This window comes from Marmota flaviventris (assembly GCF_047511675.1).
Source record: "Marmota flaviventris isolate mMarFla1 chromosome 5 unlocalized genomic scaffold, mMarFla1.hap1 SUPER_5_unloc_2, whole genome shotgun sequence".
Lineage (NCBI taxonomy): Eukaryota > Metazoa > Chordata > Mammalia > Rodentia > Sciuridae > Marmota > Marmota flaviventris.
In genome coordinates, this window is record NW_027287680.1 from 1,299,426 (window position 1) to 1,324,448 (window position 25,023).

Genomic DNA, 25,023 nt, shown 5'->3' on the forward strand with positions numbered 1-25,023 from the left:
TCAGTATTAGTTTGTGTACTCAGAGACATGAGTCTATATAATGTAGAAATTGCCTGATAAACCCTGTGGTCCAAGGAAACTAATCTGTAGTACAGACCCCAATTATGGAATTCTGTACTCAGTGGTCTTGTACTGGGCATGATTCCAAGTCACTGAGGCCTTTTCCTACAATCTCTTGGAGCATGAGAGACATGGCTTGGTTTCAAAATCTGTGACTTCTTCAGATAACTTCCTGAAAATATCATTCCTTCTGATCCTGCCCCAGCACTTCTGGAATCATCTGTCCCTTAAATTTTCAAACAGCACTTCTCCCTCACTATGATTATTTCCAAAGCACCCATTTGAATGAGGCAGTGCTCCTGTGGACCTTTACTCTATAGTTTGTTCAACAGGACCAACACTCGTCTTCCTGATGAGAGCTTTGAAAACATTGAAATCAATCATTATCTTGAGGCTATAAGATTGAGGAACCCTCCAACATTTTGTTAGGAGGTCTGGCTGCAAGTCTTGGAGGTGTATAACATGCATGGTTTGTGACCTTTCACTGAGTATTGCTAAAATTGTACCCTTCTGTAAAGGATTTTGTCTGAGTTGTATATTGTAATTTTCAGGATGCTGCCCCTCAACACTAGTATGGTATAATGGGAGCAATATCTCCAAATGACTCTCAGCACAGTTTGTTGACCTGGTATATCTGCTCATGTGTATTGTTCTGCATGCAGCCAGTTTTCTACCAGACTTATCCCTGGTGTTGTCACAGAAATGAAAACACCATGAATGTGTTTCAATGAATGTGCCATATGCTTCTATTATTTAGATATAACCTAAGACCATGCTCTAGCTGCACACATCTACATCTGACTCTCTCTACTATACCCACCATGATTCTTATTGCAAGTGCTTTATGCTTTATGCTTTATGCAACTGTTTTATGCCACAGTTCAGTCTTACAAAAGTTAAGAGTACAAATTAGTGGGGTTTTTTGATATCCTAGGAAGAAAGCCTACATAAATTAACATTAGTGAAGGTGCTCCTGCACAGACACTCTGATTCTCTCTGGCAATTTTTTTAGTACACTGAATTTTCCTTTTGGAAAAATCCAAGTCTTTATTTTGCATAAAATGTTGTATTTGAATTGAGAGGAATTTATATAAGTTTCATGTTTTTACTACAAAATATCATACTTTTATAAATTTAGGAAGATTTTGATGTTACAACTTTCATATTATAGAAATTTTAGGGAACTGTTTTCATCCATGATATGCATTTTTTTTTTACAAAATGGTGTATCATGAAAATCTAACTTGTTCAAGTTAAGTGCCAAGTATTACCCCAAATTTTTATCTTTTCTTCTGTTGGAGAGTGTCGGGGTTAGTTCCATAACTTTCTGGTTGTGACTTGTACCACTATAAATATTGAAGTTCATATGTCACATGTGCATAAATATTTAAGTACATCGGGGAAAAAAGCATGGACTGGGAAATCTGGGCCATATGGTATCATTTTTCTAGTATTCTGAGCAATATTCATACTGCTTTGCAGAATATAAATGCTAAATTTTAGTCTCATGGTATATTATTTACTTTTCCTTCACATGTTCACCAGCACTTATTATTTGAATACTTGATGAATGTTATTTGACAGGGTCAGCTAAAATGTCAACGAAGTTTTGAATGGTATTTCCCTGAAAGCTGGAAATGTTAAAAAAAAAAAAAAAAAAAAAACTTTTTCATATGGTTATAAGCAATTTGTATTTCTTATTTTTGGGAACACTCTATCTACTCATTTCTCCATTTCCTAATTGGATTGGTGAAGTTTTCCTCAGGTACCAAAGGGAAAATTCCACTTGTCCACCCAGCTAGATTTCCCCTGGCATTTCTACAGCTTTTTTTCTTATATAAATGCATTTATTCCTTTACAAGACACTGTTTCTGATTTCATCTGGTCACAGGCTCTCCATAGTGGCTTTCCTGTGTTTTCCCATAGCCCATCTTTTTCATCATGCAGTCACACACAAAATCATCTGACTCCTATCTCCAATAATTTGCAGTCAGTAAGCAGCATATGATCCTGTGCTTCTACCATTGTCCCTTTGAATTCTTTTTAGTTCTGTCTTCAATGAAAAGTGTTGCACACTGTATCCAAATTGAGCCTTCTTTTTTTTAATTGCATGATCTTATATGTGGAATATTAAAAAAATCCAATATACAAAAGTAGAGTGTAGAATGAAGGTTGCTATAGGTTAGGAATAGGGGAAAATGAGATGTTGATCAAGAAGTACAAAGTTTTGTTTTTCAGAATGATAAATCCCTAGCTTCTTAATGTATGATAAGGATATCTTATAAAGTGTACTTGATTATTGTGTATTTAAAATTTGCTAATAGGTCTATTGTCATTGTTCTTACAACAAATAAAAGGAAGAAAGTGATAACTGTTCAAGATTATGTTATATTATTTAGCTTATTTGTAATGATTATATCATAAAGTATATGTACATTGAATCATTAAGTTGTATACCTTTAATTTACATAATAAACCTCAATTTTAAAAAAGTAAGTTACCACCAAAATAAAAATGTTTCTATCTAAAATGATGAAATAAAAATAAAAATTCCTAAATTTTGATGAAATAATAAATATTATCAAATACGAATTATGTTAGATGAGAAAAAATAACTCACATTCCTGCTTCTATTCAACATAGTGATCTTAAAATTTATGTTTAAATCCCTTATTCTTAGTATGAAAATATTGTTCTCTACTGAGACAAGCAGTACACTTTAATTGTATTTCAATTTTGGTTCAACTTTATGTTTTACACAAATAGATGATTGTATTTTTCATTTGCATAATTTCACTGAATTTATGGAAAATCACTGTAGCATATTTCTCACCATAATTTTCTACATTTTTAATTCTTTCACATAATTAAATACCTTATTTTCCTCATTGGAGATATCCTTCCTCTTCTTATTCTCCACTATAGAGCTAGGGTTTCTTTCTGTTTTGATTATGGGAATCGCCTTTATGTCTTCATGGTTTCCTATACACGTTACATGTGAGGCATGTGTGTGTGTGTGTGTGTGTGTGTGTGTGTGTGTGTGTGCTTATTACTATTTGTGCTGGATTCATTGCCTAAAATCAAGCCTCTTTCCTTTTGTAATGCTTTAAAACATGTTAACAAAGACCCAGATCAGATCAATTTCCTGAGATGCCAGAGAATAAATTTACTTTATACTTAACATTCACTGAATAATTTTTATGGATATCAAATTCTACATGAAAAAAAATATTTCATAATATTGAACAAATATACTATTGAATTCTATCTAGTTCATGATACTGATGATCAGACAGAATTTATATTTTAAATCCTGTTTCATTTTACCTGATTTCAGTTGTCTTATGAAAAATTTTCATATATTTCCCCATGTTTCTGAAATTTTATATTGAAGTACCTTCACATGAATCCATGAATCTGTTTCAGTAATTGAGTTGGGCTATGAGTTTTCTTCCCATCTGGATATATATATATATATATATATATATATATATATATATATATATATATATATATTATGTCCAGTTGAAAGTAGACACATTTTCTGTGCCAAGTACATTTTTAAATGTGTAAAACTCAGACTCAGTTAATTTAAATGGAGCAAGTGCAACACTATGTCATTCTTACACAAAGTGACAAGATTAAACATGAAGTAACATATTTTACTTTAAAATTTTGGCCTTCTAATGTTTAAAATGTTGAATGCTGTATAACATAAAATACTTTTCTCAAGAGATTTAAATAAGTTTCCTATTGTGTTCATAGATTTTCTGGGGCATGCATAATAAGCTAGTTAAACATTGATGTGAGTTGTTTTGGATATATCCACATCAGTGAGTTTGTTGTCAGGGAATACATTTCCTATTTCATCCATCTTAGTTTACCTAAGAGTAGCCGGATAAAGGGAGGAGCTCAGCTTCATCTGCAGTATATAAGATAGTGTCCCTTAAGAAAATATGGTGCACAAAATGTAGTGGTCTAATTTCCAATTCCATTGATTTCATCACTAGAAATATGGTGATGTCTAAAGAGTGATAATAAAATCTATATGCAACTGATTATTGCCATTATTTTTATCAGAGTCACTCTGAGCAACATCCAGAGGTGTCTGCTTCTTGTATATCTGGTGAGTTTCCTCGAAGAGCAAAGAAAGAAGGTAATAGACATTGTAGAATATACAAATCATATGGGATTAAAATGTTTTAAAGTGAATGTGCCTTAAATCCTGAACACTAGAATATTGTAAGTTTTTCAAAGAATGTACCTATCAAATAGAAAAAGAGTGGAATAATTATTAGGTTTTAGTCACAGGTTAAATTGGGTGTATTGTTAAAGGAACTGAAATATGAGCTGCATTTGAAACATGCTTCACTCCCAGGAAAGTTGGAAATAAGGAAAAGGAGAGAAGAGGAGGCAATGAAGATTGAGGATGATAATAAAAACAGGGAGTCAAAGAAGGGAAAAAAATAGTTGAATTCAGTGGAGGGTAGGAAATTCAAGCCATATTTGAGAAGGGAAAAGAACAGGTTTTTGAAAATGTGGGAAGAACTTGTGAGTTTCAAGTTCCAAAGATGAATGAAGGGTAGTTAATGTAAAGCTTTCCCAACTTTCCTGACTTATTCACAGTTGGAAATGAATTGAGAAGTGAAGATCTGATCCCACAAAGCTAAGTTCACTGACCATGAATGATTAGGCATATATACAATTTAATGATATGCAACATGTTGCTACTCCCTAGGACAAAATTCAGGGAACAAATAGCAAATGGAATAATAGAGAGAAGTAGGAATGGTTATGGAGCAATCTCCAAATCCAAAGATATATAAAATTTACTTTGGAAAGATTATAGTTACTTTTACATTTTATTTGAGGGGAAAGCATAGGGAAGAAATGATAGGTACATTCAAATTAATATAGAATAATTGGAACTGACAGTGTTCAAACTGGAACTCTTAAACTGTAAGGAAACATCTCTTGGGGACCATGTTCAAAACATTTTGACTGAGTAGGTCTTTGCTTCTACATATCCATTACATTTTAAGGTTATTCCAAAGATTCCTGTCACAGACAGTATTTGGAGCCAGGGAATGGATTTTGTGGGGGGGGGGAATTTTTAAAAAAAACAGCTATTGGTTCCAACAATTCAGGACAGAAAATGATCAAGTGCAAGCATAAATTTTGCTTACATTCAAGCATGTCTCTTGGTAATTGGGACTGACTCAAAAGACAAAGATGAAGAAATTATGTATCTTAAGGAGGCTGATTCATAGTGGGGCGGGGAGCATGGGAGGAATAGAAAAACTCTAGATAGGGCAGAGGGATAGGAGGGGAAGATAGGGGGCATGGGGTTAGAAATGATAGTGGAATGTGATGGACATAATTATCCAAAGTACGTGTATGAAGACACGACTTGGTGTGAATATACTTTGTATACAATCAGAGTTATGAAAAATTTTGCTCTACATGTGTAATATGAATAGTAATGAATTCTGCTGTCATATATAAATAAAAAATTAATTTAAAAAAAGAAATTATATATCTAAGATAAAGTTGCTACATTGGCAGGCAAGGTGTGAAAACTAATCAAAACAAAGAATGTAAAATGGAAAGAATCAAGCCCCCTCTGTGGGTGTCTTTGAAAAGCCAATAGGGAAGGAAAATAATGTAGGAACTGAATAAGTTAGCTAGGAAAAATGAGAAAATGGACAAAATGCTATTCAGCTGTTTTACGTTTATCTGCCTCAAATCAAAGTGAGACTGGTCCTGGTCCAGAGATGATTGGAAGCAGTAGAGACTGGAAGAATCAGAGCAACCTGCAGCTAAAAATTTCTTTCCTCTATATCTAGTAGGCACCATAATGTAGAAGATACCTTAGCAGTCACTCAGATGAGCAACCTAGCATTTTTGACACATTGATTGTTAAGGACAGCTAATATTCTATGGTTTCATTGATTAAGATTTTTATTAATATTATTGTATTTCTCATTATTTTATTGGTGTGTTGCAGTGAAAATATGTTCCCAAATGTGTCAGGAAAGTACAGTACTCCTGAGAAAAATTCTAGATAGCAAATATTGTGTTCAACCAGCCCTTTCGTGAAAATATTTGAAAAGCTGTCTAGACTTGCCACATCAGATTCATTTTTTTTAATTTTTATTGTTGGTTGTTCAAAACATTACATAGTTCTTGATATATCATATTTCACACTTTGATTCAAGTGGGTTATGAACTCCCATTTTTACCCCATATACAGATTGCAGAATCACATCAGTTACACATCCATTGATTTACATATTGCCATACTAGTGTCTGTTGTATTCTGCTGCCTTTCCTATCCTCTACTATCCCCCCTCCCCCTCCCTTCCCCTCCCCTCCCATCTTCTCTCTCTACCCCCTCTACTATCATTCATTTCTCCCCCTTGTATTATTTTCCCCTTTCCCCTCACTTCCTCTTGTATGTAATTTTGTATAACCCTGAGGGTCTCCTTCCATTTCCATGCAATTTCCCTTCTCTCTCCCTTTCCCTCCCACCTCTCATCCCAGTTTAATGTTAATCTTCTTCTCATGCTCTTCATACCTACTCTGTTCTTAGTTACTCTCCTTATATCAAAGAAGACATTTGGCATTTGTTTTTTAGGGATTGGCTAGCTTCACTTAGCATAATCTACTCTAATGCCATCCATTTCCCTGCAAATTCTATGATTTTGTCATTTTTTAATGCAGAGTAATACTCCATTGTGTATAAATGCCACATTTTTTTTTATCCATTCGTCTATTGAAGGGCATCTAGGTTGGTTCCACAGTCTTGTGAGCCACTTTCTTTCTTTGTTCATTTAATTAAAAGGGGTTCCATAAATCTCACTGAAAATTTTATACCCTCTGTATTTTTGGAAAAATTCCATCCAGTCAGGCCTGCATCAATTTTCAGGTGCACTACTGCCTTCTCATTATTCATCTCCATTCACGCACATTCCACCCATGGTCACATGCTTATCACATTGAGGTTGGTTTTGCTATTTATGCATATAGTGCACATATGACCATAATACCTCTCTAAAACATGGATTTCCAAGCATCTTAAATTTCTTAAGAATCTTTCTTAATACAAATTTTTCCTCACTATGTATTTTGATCCCTCTCTCTGCCTGAGATGTCCTCTGGCAGTTCTCCTTGCCAATCCCTATAGTCAGTCAGGCATGTTCCATTTAAGCCCTGTGTGTATGTACAGTCTCACATGCCCTCAGCATTTCCTCCCTCTGGCAGATAACCTCACTTTTGAAGTCTCCATTAATCTCTATCTCTAGAAAAGACATCATCCCTGGCCCCTATTTTCTCCTCTAGTTCTTACCACAAATTCAATTACAGGTGGAAATAAATAAAGCTTTTGACAGTATTATGATATAAAAGGAGTCCTCTCAAGTCCAGTAACTGATGAACTGGGTAGGAAAATGAATACTTTACAACTCACATGTTTATTACTCAGCACAAAAGTTGTAATCTGTCTGAGGTAGTCCCAAGGAAAGAAAACCATTTTATGTCAGGAATAACAGGCATAATCATGAATGTTTTGCAAGACAGAGGCAATTTTGATTGAAAAAAAAATATATGAGAAGAAATGGAACCTAAAAAGAAAAATAATATGGAATTCATTCTATTAAGATGTAAATGCAATCATTTATTTGGAACACAATGAAGTACAATGGATTTTTAAAATTTAATAATTGAGGAAGAGATAGTAAAAGTGTGATGATTATAGTGTACATAGAAAAATTTTTTACTGTGAAATTTTCATTCAACTTGAATGGATCAAGTTGTGAGTTATTATAGGCATCATACATGGTGGATACCTAGTGTCTCCCCATGTGGTTTTCTGAAGTATTGGACCAGTAAAATTACTCTTCAATGACGTCAGTATGCATGGGGTTCAGAGATAACACATCCATAATTGCAGGTACTTGAGAGGCTGAAGCAGCCTCTCAGGTTTCCAGAAAACCCTGGAATTGAAAAACACCCTGTCTCCCAGGATAAAGACTTGGGATCTGAAGTAAGCATTATAGTATTTTCCAAGGATACACATGTTTTGGGGTAAAATACATAGGCCCACACACAAACAGCAATACAAATTTTACACATGATATATATTCTTCTAAAGTAAAACTTCAATAAAAATATAACTGGACAAATAAAATTATATGATTATTATTACTCTTCCTTTTTATAATTTGGATAATTTGTCTTTAGCATGAATTTTTAAGTACTTTAAGTTTATCTGTGCATTTGTCAGCAGAGTCAAATTTGTACAGATCATCTGAGGCAGAACAGAAGAGGCTTCATGATATGGATGCTAATGCACATCACCAGCAAAAGGTAGGCATATGTGTCAATTTAAATTCCTGGTCATTTTTTTTTTCTTGCTTCCAGATGCCAATTGAAATGACCTACTACAATACTCTTTGAAACTCCAAACATAGTAATTAAATATTTAAGTACAGATAAGTTAACTGGTCATCAATATCAAAATAGCTTTAGCAATCAAGGTGCATGCCAGATAAACTTTATGCAAGCAATTGCACTAATATTTTCCAATAATGTTTGCATTTTCATCTGTGTGACAGCCTTAAATGGAGAATGATAAATTGGAGACTTATAAATATCACATATCAGGTGAAACTAGGAACATTCATAAATGCAATGACCACTGAACACATTCATGTAAAAATAGCTTCATTCCCAAAGGCTCAGTGTTTAATTTCACATTAGCTGTCACCCATGCCAAGGTTAAAGATGTCATTCTCCATGGATTTCTGTGTCTTTACTGAGGAAGATACCAGACTCAAATGAGACACAAAACTGCCTGTTAATGGAATTAGAATGATTCAGGATGGGTACTTTTCTGTTAATATACATATAATTTCTATTGATTTTATGTCCTTTCCCTTCAAGAAATCAATTCACTTATTAAACATATTTTTTCTTAGTATCTAGTTGTTGTTAGACCTAATGTATTTAGGATGTAATTATTGAGAAATTATGAAATTTGAGAGGTGTATTTTTCCTCTGTTCTCATGTTATCTGTGTTAATAGATGGTGGATTTCCATGCATTGGAATGGATTTCTGTTCCATAGTGTCTCATAGGTACTTGTAGTGCGCAAGTTTCTCTTTGGGATGTTTCCTGGACAAGGTTTATAGATGAGGATCACATCTGAAAAATGAGCATGTTTAACATGTTACTTTCACTCACAAGTATCTCTGTAAGGGGAGAATATCACAGAGCCGCCATCACCCTGCCAGGGTAGTTTCCTGCTCAGAAAGTGTAAGCCACCTGGGAAAAAGAAAGTCTCAAATAATTAGTAAATAAATAAGAGACAGAGCCAGAAATTAAGTTTGAAAAGGAAAGCAGAGCTCCTGAAAAGTTCCCCAATCCCAGTAGAAGCTGGAACTGAACAACTAGAAAAAGGATCAAGTTGTTTATTTAAGGGAGAGTAGATCAAAGGCAGAGATAAGGTTTTAGCAGGAGAAATATTGCTTTTGGTGTGTTAGGATTCTTGCAACAATGAAGTTGATTTGGCATCTTGACAGGCCACACCCAACTCTGAAAGGCTGTGTAGCTGTGTGGCTCCAGCGGGTCCACCCATCTCCAGTGCAATGCTGAACCTGACACAGCTTTCTGGTCAATTTGCTTCACACCAAGTTCACATTGGCTCCTGTCAGGAGAGAATAAACTCCAATAATGATCACAGCATAAACCAAAATATGTATCCACTGTACATAAAATATTATGTTTTAAATGATCTCCAGAACAGCACAAAATGAAGAGATGGAGTAGGAATAAAAAGGTTTACCTGCAAAAAAAATGTCCTAGTTATAATATAATTATTGGAGCATATTTCAAAAAAGTAAGTAGAGGGAAAGTGGTGAGAATAAGCAGAGTCAGAATAGGAGAAAAGGAAAAAATGCAATAAAAATGAGAAATGAAAATATTTAAAATGAGAATTAAAGTTGTCTCTGGCTAACAACAAAAATGAATGAATGGAATAAAACTCTCAAATAAATAGAGAAAAATAAATAACATGGAAAACTCATAAAAATTATCAAACAAAAATATCAAAAACAATAATATAAGAAGCTTGAGATTCTCTAATATTAACATAGTAGAAAAGAAGATATTTCTGTCCAGGATTTCTAATTTTACTCACACATAACTTTGGGGGTTTCTGGGAAACAAATATTATTCAACACTTTATTTGTTCTAGCTCCAAAAGGCCTAACCTGTTATTTGCATGAATAAGCTGAGCTTCTCTGCTCCTTTGTCTCTCACCACATACAGAGAATGCTGAGGGAACTTAGCAATTTCAAGGAGAATCTCACCATCATTACTTGTTAATCTACTCAGACATGTGGGTCTATCTAATGTGGAAACTTCCTGACACACACTCTGGTTCATGGAGCCTAGGGACCAGTATGTAATGCAGACCACCTGATGGATTTCTGAAGTCAGTGGTCTAAAGGTGGGCAAGATTCCATGTCTCTGAGGGGTTTCCTGGCAACTTATTTGAGCATGGCAGTCATAGCCTGCTTGCAGAATCTTTTGGGAACTGAAGGAACATACCATTGCACCTGACAATGCCCCAGCACTGCTGGATTCTTGCGTCACTTGAATTTTCAAAAAGCATTCTCCTTCACAATCATTATTCTAAACAACCTATTTAAACGCTATTCAACTAACTGTCCAACAGACACAACACATGTGTTCCTGATGAGAATTTTCAGCCCATTCCTATCACTATCCTGAGAACATATGAAGAGGGTGAACCTCCACCATTCTGTGTGGAGAGTTGGCTATGCATCTGGGAAGTTCAAACATGCAGTGGTTTCAGATCTTGCCCACAGAGTTACTACAATGGAACACTTCTTAAAGGAGTCTGACCTCAGGATTTTATTGTAATTCCCTGGATGGTGTCTACAATATCAGTATGGCAATAATATGGAGAAGAACTTGAAATGCCTCTCAGCTGAGTGGCTTGAACCTACATGGTGTGTATGCACATGTATGTTGTTTTACCTTGGCACTTGCTGTCACAGAAAATCAAACAACATGTTTCAGTGAAAGTGCCAGGAACTTTTAATCTTTAGGTGGACCACAGAACTAAAATGTAGCCGCCCAGAGCTATCAACAGATCTATGTCTCAGTTTCAGTTTTATACCACCCTAATACTTGTTGTGAGTACCTCCATTAACCACTGTCTGTGACAGAGGTCCATCTTATTAAAAAATAGGAATGAATTTTTTTTCTGAAATCTGGGAAAAAAGTATGGATAATGTGCATTGGGCAAAGAGGCTCTTGAATATTGCCTAGAATGTTTGGCAGTATTTTGAATACTGGTTGATTCACCTTAAAAAATTTAACTCCCTCCTTTGCTGAGAATGTTGTATTTGAACTGAGAGGAATCTACATTAATTTCCTATTTTTACTAAAATATTTTTCTTTATATACTTAAGGAGATTTTGCTGTTGTGCCTTTTGTATATTAGAATATTTTAGGGTGCTGAATTCATATAAAGAGTTGGGATTCATTTTGACAGAGTGGAGTACAATGAATAAGTATATTGCTACTTGTTCATTCCTACTTATTCAGTGCTAAGTATCTTTTTGGTTTTTTTAAATACATTTTACTGTTGGTGGGTATCAGAGTTAGTTCCATAACTTTATAATCTTGACTTTCAGTGCTAAAACAGCAACATTCATAAATCACATGTGCATTCTGGTTTTGGTACACACTGGGGTTCTGATCGAGGAGTAGAAAAGTTGGGTCATATGGCAGTCATATTCTTAGAATCCTGAGGAATCTCCAAAATGCTTTCTAGTGTGGAAGTCTTAATTTTCAGTCTGGCAGTATAGGATTGGTCTTTCCTGCTACATCCTGCACTGCATGTATTTTTTGACTACTTGATAAATGTCATTCTTACTGGGGACATCTGAAATATCAATTCAGATTTAAATGATATTTCTTTTTCATTGATTAAAAAATAAATTACAGTAGGATGCATTAAAACTGTTAATACACATGTACAGCACAATTTTTCATATTTCTGGTTGTATATAATGTATGTTGACACCAATTCACACATGTCTTCATACATGTACTTTGGATAATGATGTCTATCACTGTCTACCATCCTTACTAACTCCCTGCACCCTTCTTTTCCCTCCCATTCCGCTGCCTTATCTAGAGTTCATCTATTCCTCCCTTACTCCCCCTCCTATAGCAGCACAATTCACAATAGCTAAATTGTGGAGCCAATCTAAATGACCTTAGTAGATGAATGGAAAAAAATGTGGCATATATACACAATGGAATTTTACTCAGCAATAAAAGAGAATAAAATCATGGTATGATGTTGACCAAATGTGATATATCTATGAACAATTTGTAATTCCTGATTTGAGAACTTCCTATTTCCTGCTTTTTGCCATTGCCTAATTGGGTTTGTGAGACTCTCTTCAACCCACTAGAGGGGGAATTCATTGCTTGCACATCACTAGTTTTCCCTGGCACTGTTGCCATCTATTTCTTCTATGAATGCACCTCTTGTTTTTTTTTTTTTTAATTTTTTATTGTTGGCTGTTCAAAACATTACATAGTTCTTGATATATCATATTTCACAATTTGATTCAAGTGGGTTATGAGCTCCCATTTTTACCCCATATACAGATTGCAGAATCACATCAGTTACACATCCATTGATTTACATATTGCCATACTAGTGTCTGTTGTATTCTGCTGCCTTTCCTATCCTCTACTATCCCCCTCCCCTCCCCTCCCCTCCCCTCTTCTCTCTCTGCCCCCTCTACTGACATTCGTTTGTCCCCCTTGTATTATTTTTCCCCTTCCCCTCACTTCCTCTTGTATGTACTTTTGTATAACTCTGAGGGTCTCCTTCCATTTCCATGCATTTTCCCTTCTCTCTCCCTTTCCCTCCCACCTCTCATCCCTGTTTAATGTTAATCTTCTTCTCATGCTCTTTGACCCTACTCTGTTCTTAGTTACTCTCCTTATATCAAAGAAGACATTTGGCATTTGTTTTTTAGGGATTGGCTAGCTTCACTTAGCATAATCTGCTCTAATGCCATCCATTTCCCTGTAAATTCTATGATTTTGTCATTTTTTAATGCAGAGTAATACTCCATTGTGTATAAATGCCACATTTTTTTTATCCATTCATCCATTGAAGGGCATCTAGGTTGGTTCCACAGTCTAGCTATTGCGAATTGTGCTGCTATGAACATCGATGTAGCAGTGTCCCTGTAGCATGCTCTTTTTAGGTCTTTAGGGAATAGACCGAGAAGGGGAATAGCTGGGTCAAATGGTGGCTCCATTCCCAGCTTTCCAAGAAATCTCCATACTGCTTTCCAAATTGGCTGCACCAATTTGCAGTCCCACCAGCAATGTACAAGTGTACCCTTTTCCCCACATCCTCGCTAGCACTTGTTGTTGTTTGACTTCATAATGGCTGCCAATCTAACTGCTAAAAAGTTTTTTCTCAGCAAAAGATACAATAAGAGAGGTAAATAGAGAGCCTACATCCTGGGAACAAATCTTTACTCCTCACACTTCAGATAGAGCCCTAATTTCCAGAGTATACAAAGAACTCAAAAAATTAGACAATAAGAGAACAAACAACCCAATCAACAAATGGGCCAAGGACCTGAACAGACACTTCTCAGAGGAGGACATACAATCAATCAACAAGTACATGAAAAAATGCTCACCATCTCTAGCAGTCAGAGAAATGCAAATCAAAACCACCCTAAGATACCATCGCACCTCTTGTTTTTAAAGCCATGATTTCTGTGTTGCCCACAGAGGTACTACAATAGAACACTTCTCAAAGGTGTTTGCCCTCAGGATTTTATTGTAATTTCCAGGATGGTGTCTACAATATCAGTGTGGTGATAATATGGAAAAGAACTTGAAATGCCTGTCATCTGAGTGGCTTGACCCTACATGGTGTGTAGGCACATGTGTGTTCATCTGGTCACTGATTCCTGTTGAGAGTCCCCAGTATTTCCACACAGGCTGTCTTATTCATTATGCAGATTCATCAGTTTTTCTGGTTCAAAACTTTGAAAGTAGTCAGTCAAGAAACTCAGTGTGATGCTGTGCTACTGCCTTACTGTTTTGAAATTCCTTTTAGTTCCTTCTTCAATGAAAAGTATTGCATACTCTAACCAAATTGAGTGTGCTTCTTTGTTCACATAAAATATGCACTATATATACAACCAGAGATATGAAAAATTATGCTCTTTATGTGTAATATGAATTGTAATCATTCTGCTGTCATATGTAACAAGTTAGAATACAAAATAGATACATTCTCTTATTGACTCTCTCTTCTTTTAGTACTCAATGAGGTAAATATTTGGAAGTTTCTGGAGTCTCAAATGAAACAAGTCCAAGAGTATTTTCTTCCTACTGGAGGTGACCCATTGGAAGGGTCTTATCATAACAAGTATCATATAAATCAATAAAACAATTGGCCCTTCATTGTTAGAAATACTGAATCTGTAAAACATGAAATCTAATTCACAAAAGCATTTTAAATAAATTTTCAACTCTGTTTTTAGATTTGAGTAAGAATGCAGAGCTTACTAATTAAACACTGATGTTAGTTGTTTTGGATATATGTATATCAGTGAGTTTGGTGTAAGAGAATACATTTCCTCTTTCATTCTTCCTGATGTTCCCCATCAGTAGCCAGATGAAGAGAGGAGCTCAGCTTCATCAAGACAGCATGTGAAATTGTGTCTTATATGGAAATATTGTTGCAGAAAATGTAATGGTGTAATCTGCAATTGCAATGTCTTCCTAAGTATAAATATAATGATGGTCAGAGAGGGATGCAGAAAGCTATATGAAACTTATTATTGTCATTATTTTTACCAGAGTGATTCTGAGAAACATCAAAAGGTGTGTGCTGCTTGTGGGTCCAGGATATTTGAACCAAGCACAAAGACAATAAATGGACATGGACAAGGTAAGAACCATATAGAATACAAAATACATTGTAAAGGGCATTGCCAAAAAATATGAGCACTGGCATACAGTACTTGTTAAAGAAATATGTCTATTAAAATAAATAGTAGGGTTAAATAAATATAAGAAATGGTGTATTTCATTACTTTTCAGCCACAGGTTGAATTGAATGTATTGCTTAAGGAATTGCATTGTGAATTGCATTTGACACATGCTTCTCTCACAGGTAAATCTGAAATAAGGAAAATAACAGAAGAAGAGGGAGTGAAGACTGAGAAAGGCAGTAAGTACACATAGTAAAAAAAATAGAAAGAATAAATGGTAGTCAGGATAGGGTAGGAAATTTCAACAACACTTGAAAAGGGAAAAGAACAGGGTTTTCAAAATGTGGGAAGAATTTGCATGTTTCCATTCCCAAAGTTGAGTGAAGGGGAAAGTAAAACTTTCCCACCCTTTTTGACTTATTCACAGTTGGGAATAAATTGAGGAGTGAATACCTGTTGCCACAGAGCTAAGTTCAGTTACCCCAAATGATTTAATGACATATAATATGTTGATACAGCCTAGGGCAAAATGATAGTGCAGAAACACCAAATGTAAAAGTAGAAAGAAGTATGAATGGTAATTAAGCATGTCCAAAATCCACAGATATCTAATCTAAAATTAATAATGAAAAATTATCAATGAAGATATTACACATCCTTATGAATTTTAATTTGTGGGGACATTTTAGGGAGGAATCCACAGATACATTGAAATTAACTTAGACGAATTTGAAGATGACAAATTTCACACGGGAACTCTGCAACTATAAGGAATCATCCTTTGGGCACCATCTTGAAACTCTTGCTTCTACTTGTCCATTAGAATCTAAGGTGATTCCAATGATTCTGATGTATAAACAACATGATTTGGATCTGTGCATTGTATCTCCTTTTGGGAAATATGCAAGAATTGCTATTGATTCCTACAGTTTGAGGACACAACCGGATCAAGTGCAATCATAAATCTGGCTTTCATTCTGAGCATGTCTCTTGAGATGTGCAAAGGACATAGGACTAAGATGAAGAAATGATATTTCTAAGATAAATCTGTTACTTTGGCAGGCAACAAATAGTGGCAAAGATCCATATAAAGGGTGTAAAATGGAAAAAGGGAAGCTCCCACTTTATGGATTTTTTGGAAAAACTAAAGGGAAAGTGAGGGGGGAGGAAATAGCATTTAGGTAGAAAATAGAAGTAAATGGAGAGAATTCTAGTCAGCTCTCTTCAGTTTGTCTGCTTTCAAGTCAAAATCTGGTGCTAAGATGATAAGAACGAGTAGCAGCTGGAAGAATCAGGGTACCCTACAGCTACCAATTTCTCCCCTTCTTATTTAGTAGGCACCACATTGTGTGAGGTATTTGTATGTGTCATTCAGAGTAGCAACATTGCATTTTTTAAGGATTCTTTACTTTAAAGAAGTCTAATATTTTCATCTATACATTTCTTATTAACATCCTTAATATTTTGCTTTCATCATTATTTTATTGATTTTTGTGAGAAACCATGTCCCTGGACATGACAGGAATGCACCGTATTACTGAGAAAAATTCTGAACTCTAGAAAGCAGATAGATGTTGGGATGATCTGGGACTTGTGTGCAATTCCTTAAAAAGCTGTCTACATATGCCACACCAGACTCAAATTTTAACCAGAAACTTTTATTCAGTTTACTCCTCAAACACTAACACTATTACTCTTAATGTATTTACCGATTTCTTTAAAACACAATGGTTTATTGATATCTGATAACTCTTTAAGTTTTCAAAACAATTTGTCTTTGGGTTGGCCTTGTCTGAATCCTTTGAGCCTTATCATACATCTTTTTTTTTTTCCATACATGTTATATCACTTTCTTCATACAAGAGAGGAAATATAAAACTGATGTTGGTTAAACGAGTGGATAAAGGAAAAGATGACACACCAGTTTCCCACATGGGTATGAACAAACATTGAGATGGTGTTAGCTGATGCTCTCAGCACATATATCTGAGCTAATTATAGCTCAGAAAACTCTCCATGATGAGCAAACAATTATATCTTCCCTGGGAATTTCATAACAATTTTGGAATTATTAATTATAAGGCAAATGAAGATTAGGAAACATAATAAAATGTATTAAATGATTCTGGTAAGATTCACTAAAGATTTGCACTGCCACATTTTTAACTCAGCTTTGACACTGAATTTCTCAGGCTTCTTCTTTCCTCCTCTGACTACAGATCATTCTGCATCTTGACACTGGTATATATACCTATGTCTTTCTATAATTGGTCATTCCAAAAATGATTTTTCCTTTAAAACTCAACTGTGTAAATATTACTGAGCCCATATTCCTGATTTTGTTTAAGTACTTTGAGTCTTGTGGCTTTACTCAACACACATATTTAATTCATTTTACTGCTTTTATTGGCCCTTTTTTGCACATAGATATCCATTTGTTGGAGTACAGTTTTCCAGAAATTTTGACTAAGAGTTGTAAATCAAATATATACTTGCATATACCAAAGAAACATTTGCTCATATTTCTTTGACACGGTTTGTTTGTTCCTATTCTTCTCAATGCTGGGCACTGAACAGGATCCTTTTACATGCTAAGCAGTGATCTCCCACTGAACCTCTCCCACAGACCTCTCTCATTTTCTGGTGTGTTTCATATATCCAAGATTCAGAAAATTGCCCACCTTCTTCCTAAAGGAGTTTCCTGAACATAGGAAGATGTTACCGTAAGAAAGACTACTTGGTAAAGAAAATCAACATTCACATTAGCTGTACTTTACTGCACTTCTTATTTGAAATCTTTGTAACTGTGAGGTAAAAAACCATACATTCCTGTGGCCTACCTTTTTTCTTTGTTCATGTCATTAATCTTCATTGTAAAAAGGTCACTGACAATTTTCTATCCTCTGTATTTCTGGAAATATTCCCTCCATTCAGGCTGGCATCAACTTGCTAATGCACTTATTGCCTTCTCATTATTCATCTCCATTCATGCACAGGTCCTTCTTCATCATCATCACCTGCTCATAGCACTGAGGATGGTCCTGTTATTTATGCATATACTGCACATATGACCATTGTCCCTCTTTAGAACATGAATGTCCAAGCATCTTAACTTTCCTAGGAATCTTTCATAATGTAAATTTTGCCTCAGTCTCTATCTTGTTCCCTCTATCTGCCTGCACTGTCCTCTTGCTCTTCTCTCACCAATCCCTAAATCATCATAAAACATGTTCCTATTTAAACCCTGTCTCTATGTACAGCCTTTCAGCTCTGAGTATTTCTAGCCTCTGGTAGGTAATCTCACTTCTGAAGTCTCCACTATCTCCATCTCTAGAATATAAATCATCGCTAGCACCTGTTTTCTAAGGCTCTTATCACAAACTCAACTGTGGTGGAAATTAATAAAAATGTTGACTGCAACATAATATAAAAGTAGTCCACTCAAGTCCAGGAAATGAGGAAGTAGACAGGAAAATGAATACTTTACAGGTCACATGTTTATTACCCAGTTTGGAAGCTATAAAATGTCTGTTGAAGCCCCAGCAAAAGAAAAAAGACTTTACATCAGGAATAACAGCAATAATCATAGATGCTTCACAAGTCAGACTGATTCCTAATAGTAAAAATGAAAAGAAACAAAACAAATTTTTAAAAACTATGAAATTTGTTGATAAAGATGTAAATGTGATCACTTTTGCAAGATATCATAAATGATGTACAATGGACATTTTTAAATATAATATGTAAAAGAAGAGATAGTAAAAATTCTGATGCCTCCTATTTCCATAGAAATATAATTTTTTCTCTGTGAAATTCACTTTCACCTAAAGTAGATCAACCTGTGAGTTATTTTAGCATTGTACATAGTGACACAGGGTATGACCCCAATTGGTGCTCTGATGCATTGATCACTAAAATTATTACTAATTGATATCAATATGTACTAGCTTCAGAGGGACACGTCTATAATTGCAGGTACTTAAAAGGCTGAGGACAGATCCCTGTCAGGTTTCAAGCCAACTTTGGTACTTACAGACGCCCTGTCTCCAAATATTAAGACAGGGAATTTGATATAAATGCAATAGTTCTTGCCAAGGATATACATGTTCCTGGATAAAATACCCAGGCCTTCATGCAAACAAAATAAAAATTTCAAACATGAGATTTATTCACCTAAAATTAAGCTTGATTGAAACTGTATTTTGAGGAAAGTAAAATGATAGGACTATTACTACTGTTCCTTTTTACTTGGATTAATTGCCATTCACATTATTTTCTAAGTAGTTTAAAAATTTGTGCATTTTTCAGCAGAGTCCCATTTGGGCAAGATATGCCAAGAAGAGCAACAGAGACTTGAAGGTTCTGGGCACAGCAAACAACAAGTATGTACATGTGTCAAATTCCAAATTACTTCTATTTTTCTCATTCTCAGTAGATCAATTAGGCCAAGTGAATTGAACTCATAGAACACTCTTTGGGGATCCAAACATCACAAATTAATATTTAAGTGTAAAGATGTTAACAGATCATTAATATAAAAATAGCTTTAGAAATCAAGGTGATTACAGGTAAGCTTTATATTAGCAGTGTTCCTATATTTTTGAAGAATGTTTGTGTTTGCATCTGTGCACCATCCATAAGTGGAGGGTGATAACTTGGAGACTTAGAAATAACCATTTGAAACCAGGAACACATGAAAGGCAATGACTCACTGAATCCATTCATGGAAAAAACATCTTCATTCCCAAAGGCTTAACATTTAATTTCACATTACCTGTCATCTAGGCCAAGGTTTCCAGTGTCTCCATTGAGGAAGGGAACAGGCTCCAATCAGAAACAAAACTCTCTCCTTATGGGATGAGAACACCTCAGGATGGGTATTGTTCTGCTAATGTACAAACAATACTTGTTTCCTATCCATTGTCTGCAAGAAATCAATAAAATTATGAAAATGTTTACTTTACCTCTTTATGTGAGGTTAGACCAAAGATTTTGGATGCTATTTTTGGGAAATTATGAAATTCTGAAGGGTTGTTTTCCTCCTGTTCTCATATGATCTGTGTTACTATGTAAAGGACTTACATGCATTTGCATGGGTTCTCATCCACATTTACACATGGGTCCTTGTAGTGTTCAAGATTCTCTTTGGGATGTGTCCATAGCAGGAATTATATCTGAGTATCAGGTTTGAAAACCAGCATTTTCCACATGCCAGTTTCACTCACAGGTATTTCTGTGATAGTAGACAATAAACTCCCAACAATGATCACAGTTCATAGAAAAACACAACTGTAAATAAAATGTATTTTTAAAATCATCTCTAGAACACGACAAAAGGAAGAGATGAAGTAGGAAACAACAATGTTTACCTGGAAAATCAAAAGGGCCTTGGTTATAATACAATTATTAGAACTTCTGTTAAAAATGAAGGAAAGTTGGGCTGGGGATGTGGCTCAAGCGGTAGCACTCTTGCCTGGCATTCGTGTGGCCCAGGTTCGATCCTCAGCACCACATACAAACAAAGATGTTGTGTCCACCAAAAACTAAAAAATAAATATTAAAACTCTCTCTCTCTCTCTCTCTCTCTCTCTCTCTCTCTCTCGTTGAAAAGAAAAATTAAAATGAGAACTAAACTGGCCACTTCATAGTGAATGCACAGCCCCCCGCCCACACACACACACACACACACACACACACACACAGAGAGTAATGGAATTAAATTTTAAGAAAAAAAAATAAGATTGATGGTGAAAAACTAAATAAGGTGAAAACTCTATACCAATAGCAGACAAAAATATATCAAGAACAACAACAGCAAAAGCTTCAGATTTCCCTTATACTAACATTATAGAAGATAGTTTGTCCAGGATTTCTAATTTTAGAAACCTACTTTGGCAGGTTTCTGGGAAACAAAAATAATCCAGCTCTTTCATTATTTGCTCTAGCCCCAAAAGGCCTAACCTGCTATTGGCATGAATAAGCTGAGCTCATAGACTCCTTGGTTCCCCACCTCACCCAGAGAAATGAGGGAACTCTACAATTTGAAGAAAATCCTCACCCTTAGTACTTGTTCATATACACAGGGCTGTGGACCCATCTAACATGGAAACTGACAAACACTCTGGCCCTTGAACCCTGGGAACTACTCAGTAATGCAGACTCCAAGGATGGACTCCTATAATCAGTGATGTAGAGGTGGGCAAGAGTCCATATCTCTGTGGGGTTTTCTTACAACCTATTGGAGAAGAGCAGGCATGATCTACTTGCAGAATCTGTGATTTCCTCTGGGAACTGAAGGCAAACACCATTACACCTTATAATGCCCCAGCACTACTGCATTCTTCTGTCACTTGAATTTTCAAAAAGCACTTCTCCTTCACTGTCATTATTCTAAACAACCATTTCAAGAGATAGTGTTCTGTGGATCTCTACTCAAAATAACTATCCAACAGGCACAACGCATGTATTCCTGGTGAGAGATTCCATCCCACTCTAATTATCACTATCCTGACACCATTAGATCAGGGTAAACTTCTACCATTCTGTAAGGAGACTAGATTCTGTGTTTTGAAGTTGGAAGACCTGCAGTGGTTTCCGATCCAGCACACAGGGTCACTACAATGGGACTCTTCTCCAAGGTGTGTGCCCTGAGGATTTTATTGTAATCCCCAGGAGACTTTCTGTAAGCACCAGTGTGTTGGAAATATGAACAAGTCTCCAGATGCATCTCAGCTGAGATTGTTTACCATCCCTGGTGTGGCTGTTGATTTGTGCTTTTAGAATGAGGATTCTTAGAGCTTCAAACAACACATTTCAATGAAAGTACCATGACTTTTTAGTCTTTGTCAGACCACAGGTCCAAGCTGCAGCTATGCAGAGCTCTCAGCAGATCTGGTCTCAGATTCTTTTTAAAACCCATTTTAATTCTTCTTTTGGGTGCCTCCTAACCATTGTTTTGTGCCATGGTTTCATCTGATAGAAGTTGAAATAGGAATGTATGTTTTTTCAGTTATCCCAGGAAAAAAGCCTCTGTGAGGTAACCAGAGTGAAAAAGATCCTGCACTCACCATCTAATTCTGCCTAGGAATTTGGGCAGTATTTTGAACTTTGTTTGAAAACCATGCAAAAATCCAAGTCTCTCCTTTGCTGAAAATGTTGTATTTGAGTTGAAAGGAGTCTATATTAGCTTCCTATTTTCTCTCTAAAATAATTTTTATACATTTAAGAAGATCTTGCTGCTATAACTTTTATATGTTTGAAAGATTTAAGGCAGTATTTTAATACACAATATGAGGAATCATTTTGCCATAATGATTTATCAAGAATAACTAAATTGCTAAAAATCAGTGCTGAAGAGGCTGTGGTTATGGCTCAGTGGTAGAGCACTCACCTCGCAAGTGCAAGGCCCTGGGATCAATCCTCAACACCAGATATAAATAAATAAATAAATAAATAAATAAATAAATAAAAGTTATTGTGTACAACTACCAAAAATAAATATTAAAAAAATCAGCGCTGAAAATTCCATGTGTTTTCTTTAATCCATTCTTTGTTGGTGGGTATCAATTAGTTCTATAACTCTATAAATGTGACTTTCAGTGCTAAAATTGAAGTTCATATATCACGTGTGCATTCTGATTCATACATTGGGATTAATTGGAAGGAGTGGGAAAGCTGGATTGTATTCCTAGAATCTAAAGGAATCTCCGTAATGCTTTCCAATGTGGAGGTCTTAATTTTCAGTCTGGCAGTGTAGGATTGGACTTTCCTGCCACATCCTGAACTGCACTTATTATTGGAATACTTGAAAAATGTCATTCTGATTGGGGGCATCTGAAATGCCAATGAAGTTTGGAATGGTATTTCCTTGAATTCTAGTGGGCATTTTGTAATTCCTGATTTAAGAACTATGTATCTCTTGCTTTTCCCATTGTTTAATTGGGTTAGTGAGATTCTCCTCAGCCTTCAAAAGGAGAGATTCATTACTTGTGCTCTGCTACTTTTTCCTGGCAATGCTGCAGTGTATTTCTTCAATGAATGCATTTCTTTTTGAAAAAAATCCATGAATTCTGTATTTCATCTCATCACTGGTTCTCTGTTGTGGCTTTCCAGCATTTCCAAACAGCCTGACTTATTCATTATGTAGCCATACACCAGTTTTTCTGGCTCAAATCTCTGAAAATACTCAGTCATTAAATAGTGTATTCCTTCCATGGAATTCCAAGACTTTCTTCAATGAAGATGTTTGCATACTCTACCCAAATGCAGTGTTTTCCTTTGTCCACATTAATTGTAGACATATTTTCGTTCCAAATTTCTCTTCCTTGAAAATGAAATTTTCATAAAGTAAATACTTTGCTGAAACATATTAATTTTTGGAAGATTCTATGACTCAAATTAAACAATTCCAAGCATATTTTCTTCCTACTTGACGTGACACATTTGAAAGTCTCTATCACATGAAATATCACATTTTGACATTAAGTATTTAACCCTCACAGGCTGCAGTTGTGGCTTAGTGATAAGACTGTTTTCCTTGCATGTGTGAAACCCAGGATTTGATTCAGCATCACATAAAAATAAATCAATCAAATAAATGAATCATGCCCAACCACAAGCAAAATTTTTAAAAAATTAAATTTAACCATCCTATGTCTAAAATTTCAAATCTATATAACATCAAGTTCCAGTCTCAAAAGAGTTTTGATTGTTTTCTACTGTGTTCTTAGTTTTGTTGGGAGAATGCACACATTGCTAGTTAAGCACTGATGTGAGATGTTTTGAGTATATGAGTATCAGTGATTGTTGTCAGAGAACACATTTCCTCTTTCATTTTTCCTAGTTTTATCCTATGGGTAGCTAGATGAAGAGAAGAGCTCAGCTTCATTGGGGCTGCATAAGATCATGCCTCATAAGGAAATATTGTTTCACTAAGTGTAATGGTCTAATCTCCAATTCAAAGACTGCACAAATGTAAATATGGGGATGTGCAAAGAGTGATGATATTATCTATATGTAACTCATTTTGTCATTATTATTACCAGAGTGATTCTGAGAAACATCAGGAGATGTGTGCTGCTTCTGAATCTGTTGAGATCAATGCAAGCACAAAAAAGGGTATAAATGAACTTGTAAAAGGTAAGAACCACATAGAAGACTAAATACATTGGAAAGAATATGGCCAAGAAATATGAGCACTGGTAAATACTAATTGTGCAAGACATGTGCATATTAAATAAGTAGTAAAGTTTAAGAAAAAAATGTAAGAAGTGGAGTATCTCATTAGGTTTCAGCCACAGGTTAAATTGGATGTATAGATAAAGGTACTGAACTGTGAGTTGCATTGAGACATACTTTTATCACAGGGAAATTTAAATAAGGAAAAGGTCATAAAAAAGAGGGAATTAAGACTGATGAAGGTAGTGAGTACACATCATCAAAAAGAATAAAAGTAAAGAAGAACAAGTGGTACTCAGGAGAGGGTAGGAAATCCCAACAACATGTGAGAAGGGAAAAGAACAGGGTTTTCAAAATGGGGGAAGAATTTGTGTGTTTCCAGTTCCAAAGTTGAATGATGGAGAGGATTTAACTTTTTCACTCTTCTGACTTACTCACAGTTGGGAATGAATTGAGAAGTGAAGACCTGTTTCCACAGAGCAAAGTTCACTTACCCTAATGATTAGGCAGGTGTACAAGTTAATGACATACAACATGTTGCTACTCACTAGGGCAAAATTTTAGGGCAGAAACAGCAAATGGATTAGTTGAAAAAATTAGGAATTGTTATTGGGCATTTTCCAAATCCACAGGTATCTAAAATTAACTTTGGAAAGCTTACAGATTCTTCTAAACTTTATTTTGAGGGATGAATCCAGAGCTACATT

General features: G+C 35.3%; 1 protein-coding gene across 1 annotated transcript in view; it reads left to right on the forward strand.

The window, feature by feature from the left end:
• The window catches only part of LOC139703668 (titin homolog), a 138,199-nt gene extending 113,384 nt beyond the window's left edge, over positions 1 to 24,815 (forward strand). The window contains exons 56-63 of the mRNA XM_071607144.1: positions 8,012 to 8,104; positions 8,302 to 8,427; positions 15,006 to 15,096; positions 15,322 to 15,378; positions 19,448 to 19,521; positions 19,925 to 20,032; positions 24,184 to 24,277; positions 24,757 to 24,815. Coding sequence (XP_071463245.1) covers positions 8,012 to 8,104; positions 8,302 to 8,427; positions 15,006 to 15,096; positions 15,322 to 15,378; positions 19,448 to 19,521; positions 19,925 to 20,032; positions 24,184 to 24,277; positions 24,757 to 24,815 — 702 coding nt within the window. The remainder of the gene's footprint in view (positions 1 to 8,011; positions 8,105 to 8,301; positions 8,428 to 15,005; positions 15,097 to 15,321; positions 15,379 to 19,447; positions 19,522 to 19,924; positions 20,033 to 24,183; positions 24,278 to 24,756) is intronic.
• The last annotated feature ends 208 nt before the right edge of the window (positions 24,816 to 25,023 follow it).